This window comes from Colobus angolensis, unplaced genomic scaffold, assembly GCF_000951035.1.
Source record: "Colobus angolensis palliatus isolate OR3802 unplaced genomic scaffold, Cang.pa_1.0 Scaffold256, whole genome shotgun sequence".
In the NCBI taxonomy this organism is placed as follows: Eukaryota; Metazoa; Chordata; class Mammalia; order Primates; family Cercopithecidae; genus Colobus; species Colobus angolensis.
Genome location: NW_012115777.1, coordinates 345,251 through 370,887, shown reverse-complemented (window position 1 = coordinate 370,887; position 25,637 = coordinate 345,251). Strand labels below are relative to the sequence as shown.

At 33.8% G+C, this 25,637-nt stretch overlaps 1 protein-coding gene across 2 annotated transcripts in view; it reads right to left on the bottom strand.

Annotated features, from left to right (window-relative positions):
* NAV3 (neuron navigator 3) overlaps nt 1-25,637 on the bottom strand; it is a 378,403-nt gene that overhangs the window by 239,475 nt on the left and 113,291 nt on the right. For both annotated transcript variants that reach the window (XM_011946945.1, XM_011946946.1), the window contains exons 4-5: nt 9,899-9,971; nt 7,492-7,675 (exon numbers count right to left, since the gene is read on the bottom strand). In XM_011946945.1, the coding sequence (XP_011802335.1) occupies nt 7,492-7,675; nt 9,899-9,971 (257 nt within the window). The remainder of the gene's footprint in view (nt 1-7,491; nt 7,676-9,898; nt 9,972-25,637) is intronic.

The following is a 25,637-nucleotide window of genomic DNA, read 5'->3' as shown; positions in this document are numbered from 1 at the left end:
CAAAGTTCACATGACAATAAGTGAATATCTGACTTTCTCCCTACCAAACCTTTCCTCACAATTTTTTTCATTCATTTCAGCAAATGGAAACACCATCTTTCCAACAGCTAATACTACATTGATAACACACAGTCTCCCATTATAGCCTCCTTTTTATCCATGCTACAGTCCCCTTTTTGTTTACCAATTTCATTACAAGTCAATCAGTTTCTTCTACTGACATTACCTTCAAAACGCATTTGGCATTTAACTTCCTCTCTGCACCTTCAACACGATAGCCCAAGTTTTTTCCACGACTTCTTGCTACCACCTTTTCCCTACTACACTCTATTTTCAACACAGCAGACAATGTGACCACTTTATTTATATGCCTGTTTATGTTCCTCATGGCACTTACTATCTTCCCCTCTCTCCAGGAATAAAAGCCAAAGGCTTCACAACAGCAACAGGGCCATACTAATTCTTATGTTTCTTCGAATTATAACCTACTCTTCTTCTGCCTCTTTCCCTCTGATCCAGTCCAACTGGGATAGATGTTTTCTATTCTTGAAGAAAACCAGACAGGCTCTTAATTCAAGGTCTAAGAGCATTTCTTCTCTCAGCCTGAAACGCTCTGCCCTGAAATATTCACCGACAACATTCTCTCATTTTCTTTGCTTAGTGTCATCATCTGAATGAAGACTTTCCTCGGTCCTCATTAAATTTTAATTAGCAAAAAACTGGCTCTCACACATCTGATTTGCCCTTTTCTGATTTGTTTTTCTCCATCATCAGCTGTCAAATTACTGGTAAATATTTTAATTAATTTTGTATTATCTCCAATCACTGGAATGAAAGCTTCAAGACAGCAATTTTTTTTAAATCTCTTTTTGTCTTCTGCCTATCTCCCGTGACTAGAAGATTGTCTAGAACATACTACGTGCTTAATAAAAACTTGTAGAATCAATTAATGAGGGTGGGGAGAAATAGAGAAGTGTGAATCAAATGATAATGATCAAAGTGATGAACAGAAACTAGTGGTAGAAGCATTTTATTTAGCTACATGGAAGTAACTACTAAAAAAAATACCTAAAGTAATTAAAGGGGTTATTCTGCTTATTTAGACTGGGCATACAAAGGACTGAGCATTATTAAGCTATTTTAGTGGAAATATTGTTACTTTAAATTATTTTCATATATTTAATTAAACTTAGAAGTGGAATGGGCAGACTCGATTAGAGAGAGAATAGGGAGAACAGTAATGAGGTTGACTTAAGGTTTTTAATGTGGGTCAGTGTATTTTATTACACATGTGATATGATCTTCAAGTGAGAGAAGGGAAGACGGAAATAGCTGGTTTGAGTGTCTAGTATATGCTGTGTTATGCTAAGTAAGCATTTTATACATAAACCATTTCATCCGGTTTCCTCAACACCCTTATGAGAAAGTTGCCACCATTCCAATATTAGAGGAAGAACACTAGGATTTGAGCAGGTTAAAATCACTTGGCCACACCACTCCACTGGGAATTGGCAAGCAGGATTCCAACCCATACTTGCCTGACTCTGAAATAACCAATACAGAAGATGTTTAATCTTTACCCACATAAAATGCATCCAAGAATACTGACATAGCGGCCGGGAATGATGGCTCATGCCTATAATCCTAGCACTTTGGGAGGCTGAGGCAGGCAGATCATCTGAGGCTAGGAGTTCGAGACCACCATAGCCAACATGATGAAACCACATCTCCACAAAAAAATGCAAAAAAAAAAAAAAAAAATAGCTGGCCATGGTGGCGGGCACCTGTAATCCCAGCTACTAGGGATGCTGAGGCAGGAGAATGGCTTGAACTCGGGAGGCAGAGGTTGCAGTGAGCTGAGATTGGGCCACTGCACTCCAGCCTGGATGACAGCGAGACTCTGTCTCAAAACAAAACAAAACAAAGCAAAACAACAAAAATACTGAGATACTATCTAATTTTTATGCTAAATATATTTAATTTTTTAAAAATTGATTACTTGGCTAATCAAGTCATTATCACTCCAAATATAGCGAAATATTTGCTTGTAATGAAGTTAAGAAACTTAAAATCTGAGTCCCACCTTTACTATAATATAATCTTCATCTATAACAACTGAAACACCAGTGTTAGCACATAACAAAAGTGTGTGCACGTGCACACACAGACTTTCTCTCTTAGTATTACATACTCTGGGTTTCCAAATGCAGTCAATTAAGAATAATTTCTTTCTCTTCAATTATTTCCCTCTAGAGATAAAAAAAATCCTGCTTTAAATAATGATTTGTAAATATCCCTCTTCTTTTATGTTTTTGTTTTGTTTAAAGTTTAATTGATTAACTGACTTTTTTAAAGAGCGCACTATAGGCCACAACACAGAGCCGCGTCAGGCAGCTAACTGAAGCCAGGTTCACAAGGGCTTCAATTACTAGAGCCTTCCTGTCATCTTAAATTAAACTGCCTTATATACTTCTCAAGATTTATAACCTTTGGCCAAAAAGCTGTAAACCGTCCCAGTTTCAAGTGAATCTCCCAGAAGAAAATAATGTTTCCTGGAAAAGACACCCTGGAAGGCAAATGCCCTCTATGGTAAGAGGGTTCCAAAAGCAACGTGTGTGGTAGGGGTCACAAGAACCTTGGAAAGGGACTGCAAGGGAACAGACAAGCCATTCAGAAAACATATACCCAGGGATTTCACAGTTTAACTTGTGAGTCCTGTAAGAGCACGTTCATCTTAACTGAAAGTGGACACATGATTGATTTGCTCCTACAAAATCAAAAGCAGAAGGAAGTATGATCATCTGCAGAGATCATAATCTTTCAAGTTCCCAAAATAATTTTTTTAAATTCAGAAACATATATCACCACTGGCTTTGCCACCTCTATCATCTATCTATGTAATCTCTGACCTCTACTTTCACATTCAATTTTCTTCTTTTTACATGTTTCAATTGTATACTACATAAACTATTCATGTGATTTAATAACCACTATCTATGAGTTGGTAAAATTCGTTAACTATTTGATAACGGGAAGGAAAATCACTTAATAATCTGGTCAAAAATTAAGATAAAAACATGTATTTTAAGAAAAATCACGTCTTTTAAAAAAGCTTTTAGCAAATAAAAAAATTATCTTTTACATGTGCTATCATCCTAACACCTTGTGTATAACCAGGTCAGTACATAAGAAAAATCAAATTTCATTGTATATCTTTTTCACTGTAATGTTTTTACCAGATATTCTTAGGAAAATCATGCATTCATTTACTGAGTATTGGCTGGTATGTGCCAGGTACTGCATAGGGTTGAAATAGAATTTTCTTTTGGCTTTCCTGTCAACTAGAACTCTAACTGTCAAAATGCAACATATGAAAAAGTAAGGTTGACAGAAATAGCCTAGGATGAAAATGAATTTTATGAATTTTAAAATTATAGGATTTATTTTTACATTGTTTCCTAGAATAAGCAAAGGGATTTCCTTCTTCTCCCAATTAATACCTGTGAAAAATAACTATGATACAACCTTTATATAAGATTTTTTTAGCATTTTATGTTGAAACACTTCTCATATTTCCTCTTTTGGTTGGAGAGAAGAATTTTTATCTTCCTTTTTCAAAATAAAAAAATTAAGAAATATAAAATAAACTAGTTTTATTTATCATACTACATAAATGCAAATAAGATGCTTAATATTTTGAAATATAGCAAGATGTTGAATCTTTACCCACATAAAGTTTATCAAAAAATAGTGACATAGATAAAATATCAGTTTTATATTAAATATATCTAAATTGTAAAGAATTGATTACTTGGTTAATCAAGTCTTTATCACTCCAAATAAGCCAAATAATTCCTTGTAATGAATTTAAGAAACTTAAAATCTGAATCCTACGTTTACTTTAATCCAGATCCAAGTCCTGGCAGTCTGATTCCAGAGGTAAACTCTTAATAATTAGAGCTCCTGGTGCCACTTGAGCAGGACACACATGCATGCACACTTGTGCACACTCCCACTCAAGCTCACATACAGCACACGACCCATGCCCCTATAGATACATACACTCAAAGGTGGAGAGGCAACTGAGAGAGTAGGAGAGCAGAGTTTGTTACTCTATTCTTTCCTTTTGGTTCATGTTTTATTTTTTCTCCTGTATATTTCACTTGTTAACCTTTAAATCCAAATTTCTGTTTAAATGAAAGCTATTCAAATTGACTAAAAACATCTGGAGTTATTTTCAAAATAGTAAAATCAAATTAAAAATTATTAATGGATAAAATAAATGTTGCAGAAGTTGGTAGAATTATGCCAATTTACTTTAAACAAAGAGAATAAAACAGAAACACTTTTACTGAACTGAACCAATGTGCCCAAATAAATGTTCATTTGTCTACAGAGAAAAATATAAGAACATTTTCTGGCCAAATATCCAGAAAAGTATATAGCAAGTTGACATTTAAACTATTTACTTGGAAAGAACTTTGAAATCAATAGAAAGGCATCATAAATCATGATTTATGACTCACACCTCTAGCAAATGAAGATAAATTTGTCACTAGAAATTTTTCTGCATTAATTATCTTGGTTCTAACACATAGCTACTATATTACATTCCTATGTATATTATCATTATGGCCTTTTGAAAAATGCTTTAAAAATATTGATTGCTACAGGTAAGTCCACATAAATTCTAATTCATATATTAATGTGATACACCAAATCTATATGAATAAAAATAAGTATTAATGTCTTAAATATCATATTCTTTAAAACATGTAACAAATTCAATTAAAAGTAAAACTATTGAAAGTAAGACTTGAACTCTTCTATATTAGGGTCCTGAATACTACTTTTAGTAAAGCTGTTACTCCATAAACATTTATTAAATTATATGTCAATTCAAAAAGTAATTAAATACAGAAGAAAATTTTGCTAAAAGTCTCCCTCAGCCTTACAGGACACTGTTGAAAAGAATACTTTTCATAAACTTGTAATGAAAAATTGAGACATCCTTCCACAAAACAGTATAAAAACCATGAGTATTATACATGGTTTTATGTTTTAAATTACCCCATAGTTTCATAACAGTAATGTATATCCAGCAAGAAGAACAGGAAAAGAAACAATTTCCTAAAAGGGTCATAATTACCAAGAAATTCTGGGCAAGAAATTCTTGACAATAAATTTCACATGGAAGATACAGAAAAAGAGTGAGGTAAAGCAATGTCAAATGATATTCCGTATCACTTCCAGAGTCAACATGCTTTACACAAAATCATTTTATTTCCTTTATTTTTTCAGCTACCCTTCTTGTGTCTTTTTTTATTTAAATTGCTTAAACCAAACTCTAGTAATATTATTTCTGGCACTTTTCAGAATCCATCTCTTTGTTCCAACCATCCACGCAAAAAAATAATAATAATAATACATAAAACATGATGTCATCCACTTTCTTCTTCTCTATGCTTACGAAAATCCAAGAAACTTATCCTATAGAGATTTATTTTCCACTATGAGTCTTGTACAATCTCACTTGATAAAACCAAAAGCCAAGATGAGCTTAAAGAGCAGTCAAATATCTGCATTATTTTATAATAAAATATATCCCCCATCACTTCATAAACTTTATATTATATGCTATGTTTTCAGTAAAACTATAGCTGTTTTTTATTCATTTAAAAATTTACTGATGAGTGAAAATCTTCCAAAGGGAATAGAATTTACATGGTTGTATAGAGAAATAAATATTGTTTATTATGAAGTAACAAACAAGGTCCATGTGAGGGTTGGTTAATAGATGAAAGAGAGGTGATTTCTGAACAATTGAACAACTGACAGTAAGTGGGAGGTGGTTCATAAATGTATTTTGGAACATCATTTTAATTGTTTGAGTCATTTATAATTACCAAACTCAAGGTTAGATGTTAGTAGGTTTCAAACTTGACTTCTAAGGTGGACAAAGTTAAATATTTACATTTGTTGACAAGTGTTTATATTTTCAAAGACGATGAAAGGGATTTTCATATTCTCTCCCCTTAAGAAAAATAATCATAACTATTTATGTAATAGAGCTAACTAACCAATACCCCAGTCATTGTTCAGGAACAAATATAGTAGTTTGCATGAAAGTTGTTAAGTGAAAATTCATTCTGTGATCATTTATTTTGACATATAAACTATGTTAGACTATAGTCTAAGTTATTCCGTCAAATACTATTGTTGCTATGTAGATACTTTGAGGAAGTCATAAAATTCTATAATCAATTGACTTTCAGTAAAGTTTATTTTAGATAATCTGAGTGATCTTGATTCAACTAGTTGAAAGAAAGTTTTGTTTTGTTTTTTTTTTTTTTTAGATGGAGTCTTGCTCTGTCACCCAGGCTGGATCTTGGCTCACTGCAACCTCTGCCTCCTGGGTTGAAGCAATTTTCTGCCTCAGCCTCCAGAGTGCTGGGAATACAGGAGCCTGTCACCACACCTGGCTACTTTTTGTATTTTTCATAGAGACAGGCTTCCACCATCTTGGCCAGGCTGGTCTTGAACTCCTGACTTTATGATACATCCACCTCAGTCTCCCAAAGTGCTGGGAATACAAGCATGAGCCATCGTGCCCAGCTGACAGTTCTGCTTTTCAAAAGCAGAACTAAGGCTTCCTTGAGAGGAGAAATTCTACCTGTGTACTGCAATTTCAGTTCATGACAAGAGTCTTAGCCTGCCCTCCCAGCTGGGCTGCCCTTCAGATTTCATACTTGCCTAACCAGAATGCACAATCATACTAAACCAATTATTCACAATAAGTCTCTTGTTATATATCGTTTACTTGCTTGATTCCTCTAGTTGAACACTGACTGATGCAATTCTAAATTTGAAAAAAAAAAAACAAAAACACAAAACTAATAATGGAAGAGAAAAGGAAGTTGCCATGATTTGGGACACTCCACCCAGGCTGTGTCTACATATGCCAAAAGACTCAAGCCAGACAAATAATACATGTATGTGCATACACACACACACACACACACACACACACACACACACACACACACACACATCAAAAACACTATGTTCCCAAACCTCAATCTCCTATGTTTAACAGACCTGAAATTTTTGACAGACTTAATTAATCAAAAGTATCAATGAACGATAACTATACGACAGGAGACTAGGACTCAATAGCACATTCTAAATACTAAAGTCATTTGTAGAAGAAAGTAGCCATGCCACATTACTTACACCAAAGACATTTCACACTGTGATACAGAACAACAATCTTTAGAAAGCAAACAAAATATGTCACCCAAAAGATGATAGACGTTGCTTGTCCAAGCAAAAGAAGAGTGGTTTTAGTTTCCATTACACAAGTCAAATAATCCCATCACACTGATACAAGTACATGAATACGTTTTTCAAACTCGTGGACAATAATTTGTTAAAAACAAGTTATATCTACACAAACTAATTGGAAACACATTCCCTACTTCCTTTCCTTACCTGGACTGCATATCTTGTTGGGTTTTGGCCTGGCCAGCTTCCGATGGAGGGGAAGCGTGAGTAACTCGCTGCTGAAGTTCCACCAAGGACTGGTAGTACTGTTGTTGGTGGTGTTGTTGCTGCTTGTAGCGAGACAAACTGAAAAACAGCCCTAGAATGGCTTTTAAGTTTCCATTTCTTATTTCTGTATGAAATGAAAAATACAAAAGAAGCATCGTATGTATTCAATGTCCTTTTTAACAAACTCTAGATGCAATCCTCTTGAACTAAATCTGTGAAGATAGAGATACAACTTAATTCTGTCAGTCACAGTTGAGTCACAAACCAACCTGAATTTCGGAAACATGTTAACATTTCCAAATACCTTGGAATTTCAGGGAGAGAATCAAAGGATAGAGGGTAAAAAGAACAAAGCACGCTCAGAAGTGATATTCTTTGCTGACCTTGAACTACAATTTTTCTCGAGTTAGCTGCTGCTTAGAAATAAATGAGCTCTCTCTTGTGCTAACCATTTGATTTAGCACGTTGTTTTCCTCACAAATATACACAGCTGTTGCCAGCATAGCAGTGGCTACAAACTGGAGAAAGAAAGCCACTGAAATGTTGGTTGTCCTGCATTTATAAATATTGATGATGTGGGTGCACCTCGTAATACCAACTGGATTCGTTGCAATCAACTTTCTTTCTAAATCACCCACTCACCAACTCATTTATACATATTTATGTATGTATATATCTTCCAAATATATATCCATATATATCAAAATATGTATCTGTGTATGTATATCTTCCAAAAAAACGACATATCAATTTTTAATGTTCCAATTCTTTCATTTTTAATTTATGCTATATATTAATAAATAATGAAGATTAGCTTATGTTAGATAACATAATTGAATAAGTAAAAATCCTGGTTCTAACAGATGAAGTTCCTGTGTAAGATTTTCAAATATTGAATAAAAAAATAAAATTCACAATGCAGGTTACACATAAGCCTACATTTTTCTCCCGTAGTTATAACTTAAAAAATAGGGAAAGAGAAGGAAGTAAAGCTTGAAAGTAAGCTACACAACCTATAATCATATTTTAAATAAAACTTGCTGTTGGCAATAAAATACATCCTCCTCTGAGATCAAGGCTTTATGTCCCCTTTTGGAGTTTAGGAAAATTAACCAACTCTTTGGATTTCTTGATCTCTGACGGTTTATCATATAACTCAAACTATGCAGTAAAATAATTAATATAAAATGACCCTCTGAGTTGTTCTATTTCCTCCCCAAACATTTCTCATAGTTTCCATCATATTGAAGAGTTGGCTTATCAATCTGAGGCTACATTGAGAGAGTGTTAATATTCTCCTATAAACCTGAAAGATTTTGTTTTGAAGAGTTTTTAAAAAATTGTTTTATTATTTTGCATGTTTAATTAATTTAGAGAGTAAATTTTGAGCATTCATATATTTTTAAAAGATGGATGAAAATCAATAGGCTTATATTAATAAAGGTTTTCATAAGGAAGATACACAAAAAATGAATAAATGGCAGCAATTCTAGCCTGCCTTTAACTACTTAGCAACATATTGTCCTGGGGAATTTTATTCAAATGTTATTCGAAGTTACAGAACTACCAGTTAGGTTTGAACCTGAGCTTCTTGGCCATTGAATGTGTAATTTAATTATACATTATAATATGTAAATATAAAAGAAATTTAAATATCAGGGTTCTCAAGTATGGCAAATTTTATCTTATGTGTGGCAAGCATTTGCCAACCTTTGCCACCTTTATATGTGAAAGTAAAATAAACTCAGAAAAAGATAAACGTCAAAACTTGTTCAAGTTTTCTCCATTTTACTATCTTTCAATTTTAGTGATGCTCTTTTGAATCTTTAATGATTTAAAACATTTCTATATAACAGTGGTTAATGCTGTTAGTTCTAATTATTTAATACTTCATAGTGACTTATTTAAACTAACCAACTATTTTGACTATTTCTACCAACTTGAATATATTATAGAAATGGTATTAATAAAATAATATTAAGACTTAATTAAAATATTTTACCTGTATTTATGTCCATCCAACATTTATCTAATTATCTGTTAATCTACTTAAGAAATCTAATTATACTATAAACTAGTAATAACATAAAGATGTTTTGTTGATTCACTCCTCTCCCATATAGTTGGTTATGAAAAGAACAGTTCTGGCAAAATATGGAAAACATTTAAATACTTAAAGCACATAGTAATAACCATTATGTTTATGTTTCAGTTGTCTTGAAGACATCACCAATTTCTTTTATCATATTAAGGAGCCATATACTCCAATGTTACATTTCTTACATTATAAAAAATAATTTAAATGCATTGATGCCATTTGTGACAATTCAGTCATTCTTTTTCTTACCTTCGGCAGATAGACCTTGAACATTTACCCCTCTGGCTGCTAGAAAACTAAGGCAGACATCAACATTTTCAATCTGCAACATGAAAAGCAGTGAAAAAGCAACTTAGGGGATTGTATTTTAATAAATGCATGTGCCAAAATGAAACCAGAAAGAACGATAAAGAATGAATAGTTTACATTCATTTCATACTAGAAGTCTTAACCAGACTTTAACTAGAATTATTTTGGCTAATTGCAGAATGAATATAAAGCTTTCATTGTCCAGCTGGTACTTACAAACAATTCATAAAGGCCTGATCAAGAATGGCATTCTTGCAGAGTAGCAACCCACCTACTTAACATAAAACTGGATCTTGTACTTTGCAAATAAGTCCCAGTGAAAGCATCCATACAGACTGAGATTGTTGCATGTGTGTCTTAGAATGTTAGGATGTGGGTAATTTAAATTCAACCAGCAGTATTTGTTAAGTACGTCAAAAGATAGATAGATGGAGAAAGGAATGATACAATATGAAAATGAAGATATTTTCATCCTAAACCTAGCAAATATTTATTTTAAAAATTATATTTGTATTTCTAGAGGTGAATAATGTTGTCTTTACTATTTTAAAAGGGTGATTCCCGTAGCGCGTTTTGTTGGTTTGTTTTTGTTTTTGTTTTTGATTTTGAGACAGAATATTGCGCTGTCACACAGGCTGGAGAGCAGTGGTGCGATCTTGGTTCACTGCAACCTCTCCCTCCCGGGTTCAAGCGATTCTCCAGCCTCACCCTCCCAAGTAGCTGGGACTACAGGTGCACACCACCATGTCTGGCTAATTTTTTATATTTTTATAGAGAGGGGTTTTGCCGTGTTGGCCAGACTGGTATCGAGCTACTGACCTCGAGTGATCCACCCGCCTCAGCCTCCCAAAGTTTTAGGATTACAGGAGTGAGCCACCATGCCAGCCCTCATGACTTTTAAATGGTTGGTTTCAATATGATTACCAGTTTACAATCATTTGGGGTGAGAAGCAAAAAAAAAAAAAAAAAAAATTGATCATGGCATTATATAGCAGTGACACAGCTAAGATTTGCAAGAGTACAGAAAGCTAAAACCTTCCAATTCTTTGTGATCCGTCTCCCTGGATTTGGGGGTATTCCATAAATATTTACATTCTACAGTAAATACGAGATTTAAAATTAATAACTTGGCAAGGTACTATTGTCTGTCTTACTAAATTCTCATCAAAGGTTATGCATGAGGACACACAGAGTTCTGCCAATGTCCTCCCTAGCTTAGCTTCATAGCAAGGTCAAAATGTCTCTTAAAGAAAATAAAACGAAAAAAATAGATTCAAGAATCTAGCCTTATAAAATAGAGAAACTATTTATGTTCCTTTAAAATATTAATTTTGTACAAAAAATGATAATTTACAATGATACGCTTTTTCCTTAAAAATGACCACAGACAAGATATATTCATTTATTTTGAGGAAAAAAAGTCTTATATTAATTAACTTCAAAGTAAGTTTTACTGAATTTATTCTACTGAATAAGTAATAGAGTTGAACATGCTGAATACAACATATTATAATAAATCTTATTATTCTGCCGATCAGCATCTGAATATTCAATGAGATGATAATGCTGAAACATTATTAATTATTTTCTTTCTTCATATTTCATTCTGCTACTAGCTATAAGATTATATAAGGAAGGAAACGAGGAGGAACAATAACAAGGAATGAGGCAAACTGGAAGTTCTCTATCCATCCACAGTGTTCTTTTAAAAGTATTTCTTTCAGACCCATGAAAAATTAGTAAAAGAAAGATGCCAAATAATTATTGTGGCCTAATATTAAGAAAGATAATGTGATGTAATATTTTTAAACGTTTGCAAGAGCAGTCCTAAAGTTCTTGACTTTAATGCAATTACATGCCTTTTATAGAAAGAAGGAAGATTTCTGACCCAAATGTGATTTGCTACAAAATGTTAATAGGATATTATTACCTAAAATTTAGTTACTCATGTTATACATGAACAAGTCAGCTCACTGAAAATCCAGAAAAGGCTCATTGAGTCTATAGCTAAGTTTGTAAGATCATTTTTTTTGTCTACAATTTAACCAGCAGATAAAATAAACTGATTCCTAAACTGGGTATTAGACACAACTCTCTCTCTCATCTTGCACCACAATTGGAAGGGGAATGTAAAAGAGAAGAAGGAGAAGGAGAAGGAAAAGGAAAGAAAGAAGAAGGAGAAGAAGGAGGAGCAGGGGGGAAGAGGAGGGAGGAAGAGGAAGGGGCAGGAGGAAGGAGGAAGCAAGAGGAGGAAGGAGGAGGAGGAGAAAAAGGAAGGAGGAGAAGAAGGAAGGAGAAGGAAACAGAAGGAAGGAGGAAGAGAAGGAAAGAAGGAAGGAGGAAAAGAAGGAAGGAGAAGGAAAGAGAAGGAAGGAGGAAGAGAAGGAAAGAAGGAAGGAAGGAAGGAAGGAAGGAAGGAGAAGAACAAAAACAACAAATGATCGATAATACATTCTTTTTTATTTTCAAATCTATTTATCAGGAGCATTCAATCATTTTTACTATTCTCTCATAGTCATTCATTATGAGGACCAGCAATTTATGATAGTTATGTTCCCCATTATTGCCTGAGTAGCTAGGTAATAGCAACAGAATAAGTACTTGAATACAGTTTCCAATATGACTATTAAAGGCTAGTTCATTAAAGCTCATTTATTTATTCAACATTTATTGTTAAAATTAACAATTTACCAAAATTTATTTTCTCACAGTGTATCAGCATAATAAACATGACTTTCAAGAAAATAATACCTTTTCCCCACTTAATTCTAGTCCTTCTATAAATTCAATCACATTTGTTAGTACATACTAGGCTATATGTTTTATAGTAAAAAGAAGTGGTTTTAACTTGTTAAATGTCATTTATATGGTCACTTTCTCACCACAGTCATACTTTAAGATAATTTGAGTGAATTTTTTAATGATAAAATAATATTCTCTGGTTAATAATTTTATTTCAAGAAATTCTAAAGATTTTATCATTCCTGTTTTTAATATAGATTTCCCTTAAACATCTCTGAGTTATTATAAATAGACCTAGTACAAACACCATTTTAATTGCTTTTTTCCATATTAAATGTCAATTTTTGTATAAACTAAAAACCTCTAAAACTTTTTGGTAACTTACAAATAAATAAAAGTTATTTTACCACCAAATTGAGCCAAGTAATTGTAATCTGTTTTATTTTCCTTCATTATTGTTTGAATCGGATATCAAACAAACAATCAAAATTCAAATCATATTTTAAAACCAAAAATTTGGGTGAAATTTTAATTAGAATAACTTTATGTACCTTAATATTTTCTAGAATATTGACTGTAACCCACAGCAAGAAATAAACTGACTAGCACAACCCAATATGCTTATACATAATTATAATGGAGTCAAAGTTTCATGGAATAATACTTTACCTTACTAAATACAGATTATTGTGATGCTTCCTAGTGCACTGTACTGTCTTCTGTTTAGTCTATTTAGATGTTGCTTAAAATCTACTAGACAGATTTCAGGGTCCATTCATGGAGGGTAATCCACTATATTGAAAACACTGCCCTAAGAAGACCAGGGCATTGCCATGCCTACATTGACTCTTTTCTGGTGGGATTTGTAGCAGGTGGTATGCAGTAGGGGGCATATTCAACGGTAGCAACAAGGGTAGTGAAGGGACAGTGAAGGTCATGAGAAATGGTCAGATTCTGGATGTTTTCTGAGATAAATTTATGTGAAGATATGGCATTTGAGAGAAGGAGAAGAGTCAAGAATAACTCCAAGGTTTTGGGCTTTAATCACAAGAAGGATGAAGTCTCTATCCACTGAGATGGAAAAGATCATGAAGGGAAGTAGGAGGTTTCTTTTTTGACATGTTGACTGGTCCATCAAACATTCAAAAGGAGATGGTTAGTAGGCAGTAGGACACACAATCTGGAGTTCAACTGAGAGTTTGGAGCGAAGATCTAAAATCAAATTTTTTGGTGATGTGAATGAAGTCTTGAGGGTGATTATCAACAAATGTGTATAGACATAAAAGAGGAACAAACGTTGAGCCTTAGAAGATTATCATTGGAAAGAAGAGGAGGAACCAACAGAGAAGAGTGAACAAAGCCACCAGGAAGTATGAGGAAAATCAGGAGAGGATGGGGTACAGAAAACCACCTGAAGAAAGTATTTTAAGGACAAGGGAAAGATGAGCTCTATCAAAAGCTGCTAACAAGTCATGTAAGACAAGAGCTAAGAGCTGACTATTAGATTTAGAATTAAGTAAATTAATTAATGAAAGGTGCTTGTAATAGTGCTTATCAAATAGTAAATGCTCAAATATCTAAATTAAACATTAAAGTATATCTTATAACATTATACACAAATTAAATATTAAAGTATATGTTACATATTACGTGTGTGTGTTTGTATGTGTAATGTATACATAGAGGACCAGCCAGAATATAAGTTTCATGATGGTTTTTTATTCTGTCTATATGCTCTCCCCAGTCTATTTAAATCATATATATAACATATATGCAATATACATTACTTATATAACATATATTACATTACATGTAAGCAATATATTATATATAATTTAATAATATATTACAAAACATGTAATACATTACATATATAGTAATATAAAGATATACATTACAGATATGTAATATATAATATACACTTTAATGATATACATTACATATAGTAATATAAGTTATGAAAGTATATATTATAGTTAACATATTACATACATGTCTTATACATGTAACATATACATATATCATATATACATATATTACATATATAAGATATATATTATGTATACACACAATATATTAAACATATTTATATTAAATATATAATATATGTTAAATATTAGTACATTTAATATATTACATACATGTATATGTGTAATATATACATATGTGTATATTGCATATATCATACAGATATGTAATATATAGCATATACTTTAATAATATACTATTACATACATAGTAATATATGTTATTAAAGTATATATTACATATTTAATATATTACATATGTCCTATATATGTAATATAAACATGAATATAGTTATATATTATTAAAGTATATATTATGGATTTAATATATTACATGTGTCAGACATGTATATGCATGTATACATGCAATAAACATATGTATATTAAATATGTATTTATATTAAATATCAATATTAATACATTACATATATGTATATGTACACTATATACATTTGTGCATATCACACATATACATATATGCATTTTATTACATATATGTATTATACATATATTACATGTGTATATATCATACATGTGCATACATTACATGCATGACACATATATGTATGGTGTGTGACATATTATAACATATACTTTGATTGTATATAACTTTATATGTAATAATATAACCATGTATTTATTGATGATATGTAATATACATTATTAAAGTATAATAGTATATTACATACATTACATATACATTACAGGTAATATATGTTGTATGTTATTAAAGTATATATCATGATATGTATTACATATATATTAAAGTATACATCATGATATATATTTAATGTGTTATATATGTATATTTATTTATTTATATGTGTGTACCTATATATATGACTAGCCAGAATGTATACTCTCTATTGATTCTTTTAAATTTTATCTACTGCTCTCTCCCCTGTCTAAATGTATGACGTAGGTGATCTACAAATAATTTCTGAGGAAATAAATGAACTACAGCAAGGATAATATAGTGTTTTCATGCTTGAAGCAATCAAATAAAAAAGAGAAATAATTAAACCCTAATTGGAAATAATATTAGTAGTCAACTTCATTATGTCTCCTGAACATTGACCCTGATGAGCTGACTTACTTGTATGACATCCTAAGCCTCTCCTCTGAAATACTTGAACTCATCTCTGCTGGTGGGACCTGACGTCTCTCTTCTCACATTTACCCTCCTACCCCCAGAACCTCACACCATGGCCAGGCACAATCAATGCTTAATGCACTATTGTTGACAATCTGAATGAATTAATAAATTTAGACATAGCATCAGTTATAAGCTGTAATAGCATTTGGCCTGCTATATGTCCAAAATTTAGTTTTTGGTCTTTTTTTTTTTTTTTTTTGTCGGGTCAGGGAGGAAAATACTACTCTGGAGTAGAAAAGATGTTGATGAGAGTAGAAAACCAAAACTTGATCATAACAGGCAAATGAGTGAGAAATGGAAATGCCAAGGGGTTAGTCAAGTTTTCTGCCTTCAATTCACATTTAGAAAAGTCAATAGTTCATAAAAATTGAAATGATGTGTGGGGAAAACTTGTTACCATTATATTTTGGGATTAATAGAAATAAATGATTTCAAAAAATTCCATGATGGTGGGGCCCATAATAATCATTTTAGCTGATTTTTTTTTCAATTTAAGAAATAAAAATTAAAAGCAGACAATATGCATAATTACTTAGAAGAGTCATTTAAATTTTACATGTAAAACACTTAGCACAATACAATGTACATAGTAGGGATTCAATAACTCAAAACAACAAAAAATACCTACTGTTATTATAAAAGTTTTTAATATGAATGGAGGGTAACGATGCTATAATGGTATAAATGATGCCATTTCACATCATAGCCTCTTTCACTTTTGGTATTACACAGAGTTTCCTAAGAATTATCCGTATCCCAGTAAACTCACTTCCCAAAGTTTTAATCTAGTATTTCTTAAACTCTACTACACTTAAGAATTAACGGAGGATCTTTTAAAACCATAGATGCCCAATTTACACCCTCATAAGTTTAATCAGAATGTCAGCAGATAGGAGCCAGTTTTTCAGTATACATTACAAATCCCCAGGTGATTCCAATTTGTAGCAAAATTTGTAAATTACAACTTCCAAATATGTTCTTCAAAGAAAGTAACTGCAGATAATTTCAGTTTACTACCATGTGGTTGCAGGAATTGCACTGCTCACACTAGAGTAATACAATTATAATTTTCTTATTTGGACCATAATACTATATAATTCATGTGTTATTCCTGCGATATTAAAACATATTCCTTTATAGCAGTAATACAAATAAATTCATTATTATTTCAACGGACAACACGTTTATCATTTGGCTCAGGTAATAGTCACACATCTGCAGCTTACGAACAGTCACTCACAGGACGTTTACTTGCCTAATTATTACGTTAGGCACAATTTAATGTCAAGCACAATTCCTTGGGCCCTTTTTTTCTACTTGTGGTTTATCTTTTATTGGCATGGAACACCTACTTTCCCTCCCTTTTTCATGTTAAATTTAAGCATGGCTTGATAACTATAAAAATGTTGGCTGTGGGGCCGGGTGCGGTGGCTCAAGCCTGTAATCCCAGCACTTTGGGAGGCCGAGACGGGTGGATCAGGAGGTCAGGAGATCGCGACCATCCTGGCCTACACGGTGAAACCCCGTCTCTATTAAAAAAATACAAAAAACTAGCCGGGCGAGATGGCGGGTGCCTGTAGTCCCAGCTACTCGGGAGGCTGAGGCAGCAGAATGGAGTAAACCCGGGAGGCGGAGCTTGCAGTGAGCCGAGATCGCGCCGCTGCATTTCAGCCCAGGCGACAGAGCGAGACTCCGTCTCAAAAAAAAAAAAAAAAAATGTTGGCTGTGTAATGAAAATAAAATGAAAAGTCTCTGAGAGCTAGAGCCAGTCATTATTTTCAGAAGTATCCAAATGCACAGATACATTGAGCCTTGAGGTTTTGGGATTTCATCAAAATAGTTAATCTTATCATAATGCCCTAAAGAAAAACAGTTTTGTTAGAGTAATTATTCAAATAGACTGTTATTTTGTTTATTACAGAAACTAAACAAATGTAATAGAAATTGGTCCATATTTTTAGAATTGAGTAGTTTCTACATATATAATTAATATTAGCATCCTGTAACACTACCGGTTTTTCATGTTCTGTCAAGCAAACCATTTATTTATTCATTCATCACACATTTATTAAACTTATTTTATGCCTGAAAATGTGCTCTGTGCTACAGAGATCAATTTCAAAACACGGCCACGATTTTCATGTATTCTGAAGAGCACTGAATTATTTCAACTACTCACATAAAAAAATGGGACAGAAATTTTTCAAGGCAGAATTTTTCTGATTGTCTATTTTCATAGTTGTATGTTTATACTGACCCTTACATACTTGCTAAATATGAGCATGTCTGATTGCTAAATTACAAATTGGGTTTCAAATGAGAAAAGGAAGAGTTTCATTATCTTCACATATGAAAACTCGAGACACTCACAAGTATATTTTTAGCTACAATTATTATTTTAAACCTGAGAGTTAACATGTGTTCTCGACATATAAACCATAGAGTGTGTATTAGAAATACTGATATTGGCAGGGCGTGGTGGCTTACGCCTGTAATCCCAGCATTTGGGGAGGCCAAGGCAGGCAGACAACCTGAGGTAAGGAGTTTGAAATCAACCTGGCCAATATGGCAAAGTCCATCTCTACTAAAAATACAAAAATTAGCTGGGCATGGTGGCAGTCATCTGTAATCCTAGCTACTCCGAGGAGGCTAAGGTATGAGAATCACTTGAACCTGCAAGACAGAGGTTGCAGTGAGACGAGATCACTCTACTGCACTCCAGCCAAGGGGACAGAGTGAGACTCTGTCTCAAAGAAAAAATCCTGATATTTATTAATTTCAGTGATGAATAAACTATTCTAAAAATGTAGTGCTTTTAATTAGCACAGCTCTTCATTGAACTCATATATTTTAAGCTATGTGTTTTATTACAGCCAGCCTTTTAGCATTTTTTACTGCAAATATAACCTGTTTCAGGACATGTAGTTAGAAGCATCTATCACAATATTAACAAAGTAATATCTTGTCTATTCACATATTTTTACACTTACTTATGGATAGTTAATGAACATTACAGTTTGGTACTAAATATCAAGATATGATTAATAACCTCCTCATAGTTTGTGATTAAATCTAAACCATGGCACAACACTTAACACCGAGTGATTAATTCATTCAGCAACTATCAACTTTTATTATGGTCAAAGAGCTCTGCTCAATGGTGAAGGGATATAAAAATGCATGATAAGATCTTTGCCTTTGTGAGCTTGTGAAATAGCTGAGGAGACAGAAAAGATTCATAAATTGTCATAACGCAAGGCATAACATGATAAATTTCAAAGATAATTATAAACTACTCTGTAGAGCAGCGAGGAGAATGGAGTTATCAATTTCCACTACAGATATGGAGAAAGCTTCACAGAAGTGTCATTTAGACTTAAAAGCTAAGTTGGAGCTGGGTGTGGTGGCTCACGCCTGTAATCCCAGGCCGAGGTGGGTGGATCACCTGAGGTCAGGAGTTTGAGCCCAGCCTGGCCAACATGGTGAAACCCCGTCTCTACTAAAAATACAAAAATCAGCTAGGTGTGGTGCCATGTGTCTGTAACCTCAGCTACAATGGAGGCTGAGGCAGGAGATTTGGCTTGAACCCGGGAGGAGCAGGTTGCAGTGAGCCGAGATCACACAACTGTACTCCAGCCTGAGTGACAGAGTGAGACTCTGTCTCAAAAAAATAAATAAATAAAAAGCTAAGCTGGATTTTATATAAGGTTAGACAAGCATCAGAAGGAGGAACAGGGCATACCAACAAGAGCAACTATAAGGAAAACTGTTCACAAGGATGCTTGAAAATTGATCGCTCCAGTCCTTAACTTGTGCAATTATGCTTATAGAGTTGACTTTGACCTGGGATTTAAAACGTTGAGTTTCCCATTGGACTCAAACCCTGCTACAATGTAAAAAGCTAAATAATCATAAACCATATAGCAGGTATAATGCCTCAAAGATTTATTTCTCTCTCCATAAGAAATTCATCCAAGTTAGAACATGGCTAAAGTGCTAGATATTGCTGTTGCCAATCATACATAGAGAATGTCTGGAAAACCATAAACCAATCCTAACTTTGGATATTTCGGGAAGGTAGATTCTTTTGTGACTTGTACTATTTTTGTGAACTATACTTCTCATTTTTCACATTAAACATGTAATACTAGTGTCATTACATAAATTAAATAAAATTTCAATCAAAAAATAGATAAGATCGTTTAGTTTGAGCAAATGCCAATCCTAGCATTGAATGCAAGTAATTACATAGAATTTATCCTAAGATTTTAACTAGAGATAATTTTTTTTCTGGAGAGTTAAAGTAAAATACAGTAATATTTTTGCTTTGGTTAACATTTGCAGGGTGTTTGTTTTCCTTCGTTCATTTAAAAAATATTGGTTCATTGAGACACTTCCAAGTCCTAAAAAATATATAGTTTTATAGGGAAGGGAGGTAATTCCAATTTAATGCAATAAATACTATTATCACAGAGACATAGACTCCTAGAAAAGAATGCAGAAGTGTCTATTTCTTTTTTTTTTTCTTTTTTTCTTTTTTTTGAGACAGGGTTTTACTCCCATTGCCCAGGCTGGCGTGCAGTAGCACAGTCTCAGCCCACTACAGCCTCCACCCCCTGGGCTCAAACGATCCTCCTGCCTCAGCCTCCTTGGTAACTAGGACTACAGGTGTGCACCACCATGCCCGGTTAATTTTTATATTTTTAGTAGAGATGTGGTTTCACCCTATTGACCAGGCTGGTCTTGGACTCCTGACCTCAAGTGATCCACCATTCTCGGCCTCTCAAAGTGCTGGAATTACAGGCGTGAGTCACTGTGGCTGGTCAGAAGGTCTATTTCTGATTAGAGGCCAAAAAGACTAGGAAAAGAGAAAGTTATTAGTAACTAAGACCTACCTAACATAGTAACAAAGATATATTATTTTGAAGTTGTCATTACTATACCAATATACAATGATAAGTGTTGATCAGAGAACTGAATTGATATACCCAAGGTCACTCCAAGCCCATGTTCCTAAACCCCACATTTTGCTGCTTTAAGGGAAGCCTGAGTTAGTCCTTGAGAGGTTAGGAAGGGTTTGCTGAAGGAGAGGATGTGGTACGAGGTGAACACAGGAAGGGGCTATATGTGAACTGGTCACGGTTGAGAAACAGCATAGGCTGAGGGATCTTTTAAGAGATCAGAATAGCCAGGAATATTGAATTGACTCTCATTTAAATCTTTCTCCACAACTTCCCATTGTGTACTATTGTGAAACTGCTCAAAAGGTTAGCAGCCTTCAAATCAGTTTGAAGAATATGGATAGAATGCATCAGGCAGAAGGGACTCCAGTGCGCGCATCCTGAAATCTGGAGAAAGACAGTGGCGGGAGACAAGGCCACACAAATAAGTAGGGGCTCAATGAGGAACATCCTCCACGCCTTGCTAAGGGTCAGGCTTGATCTTAAAGATCAGAGATCTAAACGTGTGCTTTAATCAAAAAAGGGAAATGATCAGTATTGCAATGAATACATCCATTTAAATGACCACACAGTAAGTACATACATAGATGTATTAGTAGATAGTAATAAACATTTCACAAATCAATTTTTACTCATATCTGAAATATTCTCTAATTAAAACAAAATCTTATTTTAGTATATTTCATTTTTAAATTCAGTTGTAACAGACTAACTCATAAGGTACTGTGTGAGCAAGTTGCAGTTTTAAAAATCCTATCATGCACGTAAAGAATGGAAGCAGGGAAAATGATTTGGAGCTTCTCTATGTTCTCCTCAACCACTCAACAACCAAGTACAGGAAGGAAGTTTATACCGAGTCGTAAGCAAGTATGCTCTTTACTCCATATACAAAACCCTTTTCATCTTCACTGTATGTTTTAGTAAAGTTGGTATTATTTTTCTTATTCACTAGAGACTCAGAAAGGTAGCATAGCTCATATAAGCTTACACAATTAATGAGAAGCAGAGCCAGAACTAAAACTTAAACCTGTCTTTCTGCAATGAGCTTGCTCTTCTGCCTCATTATGCTTACTACCACTATAATTTAAACATTCTCACTAAGCTATTCCCAGCCTCTGACTCAGACTTACTACACAGTTGGAAGATGGCTAGGAAATAGTGCCAGGTACAAAGAAAGTAGGGGATCAATAAATATTTGGTTGAATGTAAGAATGAACACTGTGTAGTGTAAAGGTAAAGACAGAAATGGGTATGCAAAAATCCACTTGTTCCGCACATTCATAAGTTCACAAGTTGAACTACTTGTATATTCTCAAATATCCAATGCATTTTATATGTTGGTAGATTAACATACAGAATGGTTGATGTGGCCTCAAGCAAAAGAATGCTGGCATCCACCATAAGCTAGAAAAGGAAAGGAATGGATATCCCCTATAGCCTCTGGAAAACATACAGTACTGTTGACACCTTGATTCCAGTCCAGTGATACGGATTTCTGCCCTCCAGTACTGTAAGAAGTTAAATTTCTATTGTTTTAAGTCACCAAATTGGTGGTAATTTGTTACAGAAGCCACAGGAAACTAGTACAAGGATCTACTCAGTAAAGCAGTAGAAATCAAAACTTTGGCAAGCCCAAAGGTGAGCAGGGATCATTGTGAGCATGCACAATTCCAGGCCTTGTCCTCTGGAAATGTGATTTGTTAAGTCTTAGTGCTAGGGACAGAGAAGATGAGGGGTGCAGTTTAGTTACCCCTGTGTCATTGCAAAGCAATGCCTTGCAGGCTTTCCTTTCCCATCTCAAATGTGTTTGTGTTGCAGAATAGGGAGAGGAATAGGGGATATTAATTGGGTTTTGCTTTTTGGTTTCTGTTTGTTTATTTGCTTAGTTGATCTGTGATTAGATACAAGGAGTACGTTTATTAATTAGGTCCTATAGTGTAATTAAAAATTTTGCAGTTAAATAAAACTAGATTTGCATCGTGGTATTACAATTTTCACATTGTAAGAAACTGAGAAGTTTTTACTCTCTCAAAGCTACAGTTTCCTCATCTGTGAAGTGGGCATGAAAAGAATTCAAGTTCCCATATCAACATATCATGTGAGGATTAAAGATGCTTGTAAATAGCTTGGCTCCATACTAGGTATGTGTGGGTGTGTGTGTATACACACACATATATCCACACTAGAAATGGAGAAGGGTATATTCAATTATTTATATGTATAGGTACTCTTCCTAATATGGAGCTAAGCTCTATAAACTCATGTATACTAGAACAGAATTGTGTGTGTGTGTGACTAGCTGTATAGACATAGATATGGAAAGTTCCTGAGGATATAATCAGATAAAATCTTTTGTTCAAAACCTTACTATTCTTATTTAACTTACTTGATAATTGGAGAATTATGAACATCATTTAACATTTTGCATCAGTTATAGGTGATATTAAATCTTCATTATAAACTATAATTGGCAATAGTGTTATAAACATAACTTATTAAAAATTACATCAGTATTCACTGACCTGAAAATATATTCTTTTGTTTTTTAATAAATTTCTGCTTTTAAATTTGTTCCAGAAAACAAAACCAAACAAGGGAATTTATTGTTTTATTATAAAGTTATTAAACTCTTCTAAATCTAAAATAAAGAGCTAAAGTTATATAAAACAACTTATTATTTGCCAAATTCACAATTTTACCATAAAATTTATAAATCATTATTTGTCTTACAAGACCACTCCCTCTCCCAGTTTCCTGAGAGTTTATATCCCTGCCATAGATAGAACAAATAAGTGTAATATTGAAGAATAATTCTTATTTATATTGCAAGTTTGGGCATAGGGGAAGGAGAAGGAGGGGAGCCAAATAATTTTTTTTAGAAAGAGCAATCTCAATCAAAATCCAGGAAGTTATTTTGTGGATATCAACAAACTAATTTTAAACTTTATATGAAGAGTCAAAAGACCTGAATTGCCAACAGAACATTGAAGAAGTACAAAATTGGAGGACTGACACAACACAACTTTATGACCTACATGAAGTAAGTCATGTAATCAAGAGAGTAATCAAGACAGTGTGGGGTTGGTGAAAAAATGGGAAAATAATGAGTGGAACAGAATAGAGAGCCCAGAAGTAGACCCAGATTAACATAGTCAATTGATATCCGATGAAGAAACAAAGGCAATACAACGAAGCAAAGATCACCTTTTCAACAAAGAGTGCTAGATGAGCTGGACATCTACATGCAACAAATATATAAATAAAAATAGACACAACACTAAAGACATGATGTGTAAAATAAATAATTGATAAGCTAGACTTCATAAAAATTAAAAACTTCTGCCTTGTAAAGCACAGTGTCAAAAGAATGAGAAGACAACCTACAGATTAGCAGAAATATTTACAGAAGACACAATCATCACCCAAAGTTTACAAAGAACTCTTAAAACTCAACAAGAGGCCGGGCGCGGTGGCTCAAGCCTGTAATCCCAGCACTTTGGGAGGCCGAGACGGGTGGATCACGAGGTCAGGAGATCGAGACCATCCTGGCTAACACCGTGAAACCCCGTCTCTACTAAAAAATACAAAAAAACTAGCCGGGCGACGTGGCAGGCTGAGGCAGGAGAATGGCTAAACCCGGGAGGCGGAGCTTGCAGTGAGCTGAGATCCGGCCACTGCACTCCAGTCTGGGCGATAGAGCGAGACTCCGTCTCAAAAAAAAAAACAAAAAAAACTCAACAAGAAAACAAAAACCCAACGTGGTTTTTAAAACTGGGGTCAAAGACCTTAACAGACACCTCACCAAAACAGATAGAGTGAAGACGTATAAGCATATGGAAAGATGCATATTTCCGCAACATATGTCATCAGGGGAATTCAAATTAAAGTTACAATAAGATGCTATTACAAATCTATTAGAATGGCCAAAATCCAGAACACTGACAACACCAAATGCTAGTGAGGATGTGGAGCAGCAGTGATTCTCACTCATTTCTGGTGGGAACACAAAATAAAACACTTTGGAAGACAGTTGGGTGGTTTCTTACAAAACTAAACAAATGTCACATGATCCATCAGTCACACTTATTAGTATTTACCCAAAGGAGTTGAAAACTTAAGTTCACACAAGAATCTACCCATGGAAATGTATAGCAGTTTTCTTCACAATTGCCAAAACTTGGAATCAACTAAGATGTTCTTCAGTAGCAGAATGGATAAACTGTGGTACATTCAGACAATGGAATACTATTCAGCACTTAAAAGAAACGAGCTATCAAGCCATGAAAAGACACGAAAGAACCTTAATTCCATATTACTAAGTGAAAGAAGCCTACCTGAAAAGACTACATGCTGCATGACTCCAATAATATAACAGTCTCTATAGAATAGGCAAAACCATAGGGACAGTAAAACAATCACTGGCTCCCAGGGGTTGGAGCACAGAGGATATGTAGGGCAGTAAAACTACTCTGTATGACACTATAATGGTAGACATATGTCATTATACATTTGTCTAATGTACAATACCAAAAGTAAACTTTAATGTGAATCATGGATTCTGGGAGATACTGATGTTTCAATATATGTTTATTAATTATAATAAATACACTACTCTGTTGGGTGATGATGATATGGGGGGGCTATGCATGTGTGAGGGAAAGGGGTAGATGGAAAATCTGTACTTTTCTCTTAATTTTGCTGTGAACTTAAATTTGCTCTAAAAAAGTTTTTAAAAAAAATAAAGAGGAGGAGGAAGTGGAGGAGGAGGAGAAGGAAAAGAAGAAAGAGCTGAA